The following is a 3,602-nucleotide window of genomic DNA, read 5'->3' on the forward strand; positions in this document are numbered from 1 at the left end:
ATTGATGACTTCTTCTGGCCTGAGGACTCGTACTTTCCTTTGGCCTTTCCAGAGCCTCTGTACTTGCTCTGCTTGTGCTTCCAGATGCGGTTGAGTCTCTTGGAGATCAGAGTCAGCTCATCTTCATCAGAATCTTCTGATGCTTCTTCAGATTCTTCTGCTTCAGCTTGGAGAGCCTTCGACTTCTCAGCCTTAGCCTTTTCAGATTTGGATTTCAAGGCTATAGACTTTTTCCTCAGATCTTGCATCTCAGAACGCTTCAGCTCATGGCATTTCAAAATGCTGATGAGTTCTTCTAAGCTCATATTCTCGACATCTCTCGTGAGCTCTATTGATGTCACTAAAGGCATCCAGCTTTCAAGAAGACTCCTGATGACCCTTATGACGTGATCTTTTGTTGTGTAGCTCTTGTTGAGAGGTCGTATTCCAGCTACAAGCAACTGAAATCTGGAGAACATTTCTTCAATGGACTCATTTGGCTCCATGATGAAGGATTCATACTTTTGGATCAAAGACAATGCCTTTGATTCTTTGACTTTCTTGTTTCCTTCATGAGACATCTTCAGAGATTCAAAGATGCCTTTTGCAAACTCACGATCTGTAATCTTCTGGTACTCTTCATAAGAAATAGCACTTAGAAGAATTGCTCTTGCTTTGTGATGTTGTGAGTACAGCTTCTTTTGATCTGCAGTCATCTCTGACCTTGGGATCTTCTTGCCTTCTTCATCAACTGGACGCTCATAGCCATCCACAATGATATCCCAGAGATCTGCATCAAAACCCAGAAAGAAACTTTCGAGTCTATCTTTCCAGTATTCGAACCTTTGACCGTCGAACATGGGAGGCTTTGCATTGTATCCATCTTTCTGTGTTTCACTGGTGGTAGCCATTGTTTTTCACACCGGCAGGGATCACTGAACACTATTAGGTGTGGTAATCAGAACTTGCACTCTGATACCAATTGAAGGTATGAAAAACGGTAGAAAGGGGGGGGGGTTTGAGCAACGTTTTCAAGATAAAACTTCCACCTTAAAGATTTTGACAAATCTTTCAAAACAAACTATGTGCTAAAGATAAGAGATAGAAAAGCACACAAGGATTTTATCCTGGTTCACTTGATAAATCACTCAAGCTAATCCAGTCCACCCGTTAAGGTGATTTCTTCCTTCCTAGAATGAAGGCAATCCACTAATCAGGTATGTGTTACAACTGCACTTGAAACCTACAAGTGACTAACAATACACTGACTTAGCTCACACTAAGGTTCACTCTCTTAGTCTTCTCTAGGATCCGATCAACCTTGATCTCCTAAAAGAAAACTATACAACTGTATATGAAGTTCTTGTTTACAAAGAAAGTGCTTCTAAAAAGCTTATAGTAAACACAATGAAATTCAGGATGAAAGAAAGCTTAGAAGGATTTGAATATTTCTTGCGCGTGTGTGAATGCTTCTAGCCGCTTCTTTCAATCTTCAGCCTCTATTTATACTCCAAGGATTAGGGTTGAACGTTGCATGGAAATGCTACCGTTGGAGGGCAGTTCTGGAAATTCCATCTTCTGCTGTGGCTGAGGATGTTAGGTAGGTCGTCAGGATAGTACACTTTGCTTTTGTACTTTGGATAGTGACTTGACCTTAACCTCGTAGACTTCTAATCAGAGAAGCGCTTCGTATAGGAACTTGTGAAGCTGATTGATCAGAGTCAGAGGGAAGCTTGGATCCTCTGACCGTTGTACCTTCTGATCTTCACTTCAGAGGATCAGTACATGGTCTTCAGAGCCAGTTGCTTCTGGACTTCAGAGTCTTCACTCTTCAGAGTCTGGATCGTCAGAGTCTTCTACACCATTAGAGCTTCTGAGCCTTCAGAGTCTTTTGGTTGTCAGATCTTCTGGATCATCAGAGCTTTAAGTGAGCTGAGTCCTTATCAGAGCTTGATTTACTTCAGATCTTCTGAAGCTTTTCCACTGTTCAGAGTGAACATGGAGAATGCGAAAGCGTTGCTTGGGTCACTCTTTAAGCATAGTGCTTCTGATTCGTGTGAGATGAAATAGAGGTCAAAGCTTGTAAATAGCACACTCAGAAAAACACGTTAGAGTACCACAATTGTTCATATCAAAAGGTTAACTTGTAATCATCAAAACATAGAGTTGTACTACTAGATCAAAACTTGATCTTACAACTTGTTTATGACAAAAAAAATAGGAACCATAATGTTTTGAAGAGTAATCTCATTAATTGTCCTAATAATGACAAACATTGTCTTATAATAATTGTAACCTGATACAAGTCAGTGGACAAGACCTATGAGAACTCATGTCACACAACTCAGAAGTCCCAGAGATGAATACACTTTCATTTCCTTGCACTGTGTTGAATTAATAAAAAACAACACGAGATGGCACCTCGATCCTATGTCTGGCTTTTGTGTGTACAGTGACACTGCCATCTTCTGGTATCGCGTCCCCAACTTTGAACACTTTAATTTCCTAGTACCTATACCGATGGTCTCTTCCTTTTATTTACCTCATTGTGCACATCATGTCCATATGACTTCCCACATGCACTGCCTTCGCCGGCACCTTCACCTGGTCTTGGACCTGAGTCTGTGCCTATTCCCGCATTACCCATGAGGGAGTTTGAGCCTATTCTTGCAGTACCCATGAGGGAATTGAGCCCATAATACATAAACTCTTATGTACTCTAATTCTAAGCACTTGAACGAATGTTATACAAGTTTCACAAACAATTATATATAGTACTTTTTTTTCTCTTGAAATTATCCTCAACAAATTATAATTTTTCTTTAACGTGTTGAATTAATTTTAATAAAAATATATACATCCCCATGCATTTTGAGGATCCAGACACAAGGCACTCGGTAGGCCAATACCCATTCTCATAAAAACTGAAAAAACCCTCATTGAATCCACTCATGGCCGCTGCAGCACCGCCACCAGCACCAACTCCGGCAACCACATCATTGTCGGAAACCGCCACACACCGGCACCCTGTGTTCGCCCGCATCCGCCTCGCCGCCCCTTCCGACGTCCCCCACATCCACAAGATGACATACCAAATGGCCGTCTCCAAACGCCTTACCCACCTCTTCGCCACCACCGAATCCTCCCTCACTTCCACGCTCTTCTATCCCGACAACAAACCCTTCCACTCCTTCAGCGTCTTCATCCTCGAAGTCTCCTCGAACCCCTTCACCGACACCCACTTCAACAACGACCCTTTCTACAAGCCCGTAACGAAAACCGTGCACTTGGACCTCCCAATCAATGACCCAGAAAAGGAAACGTTCAGAAATCAGCACGGGAATGATGTTTTCGTTGCTAGGTTTGTGTTGTTTTTCCCGAATTATTCCACTTTTCTGGTGTTCTATCCAAGAACATAAAGATGAGGTATAGTACCTAGAGTGAAGGGATTGCAATGTGAGAATCTAGAGAGAGAAAGAGCGTAATCGCTTAGAGAGAGAGTATAACTGAATTTCGAGTTTGTTATTCATCAAATGAGCTAAGAGCCCCTTACAATTGGTAACCGCCCCCTATTTATAGGCGTGGGGCTGAGCCTTGTGTCCTTTATGGGCCAGTTGGGCCTC

At 42.2% G+C, this 3,602-nt stretch overlaps 1 protein-coding gene across 1 annotated transcript; it reads left to right on the forward strand.

Moving 5' to 3' along the window:
- Window positions 1-2,930: 2,930 nt before the first annotated feature.
- LOC130724730 (GCN5-related N-acetyltransferase 8-like) lies at window positions 2,931-3,398 on the forward strand. Its single transcript, XM_057576019.1, has one exon. The coding sequence runs from the start codon at window positions 2,931-2,933 to the stop codon at window positions 3,396-3,398; it is 468 nt and encodes a 155-aa protein (XP_057432002.1).
- The last annotated feature ends 204 nt before the right edge of the window (window positions 3,399-3,602 follow it).

Source organism: Lotus japonicus, chromosome 6 (genome assembly GCF_012489685.1).
Source record: "Lotus japonicus ecotype B-129 chromosome 6, LjGifu_v1.2".
Lineage (NCBI taxonomy): Eukaryota > Viridiplantae > Streptophyta > Magnoliopsida > Fabales > Fabaceae > Lotus > Lotus japonicus.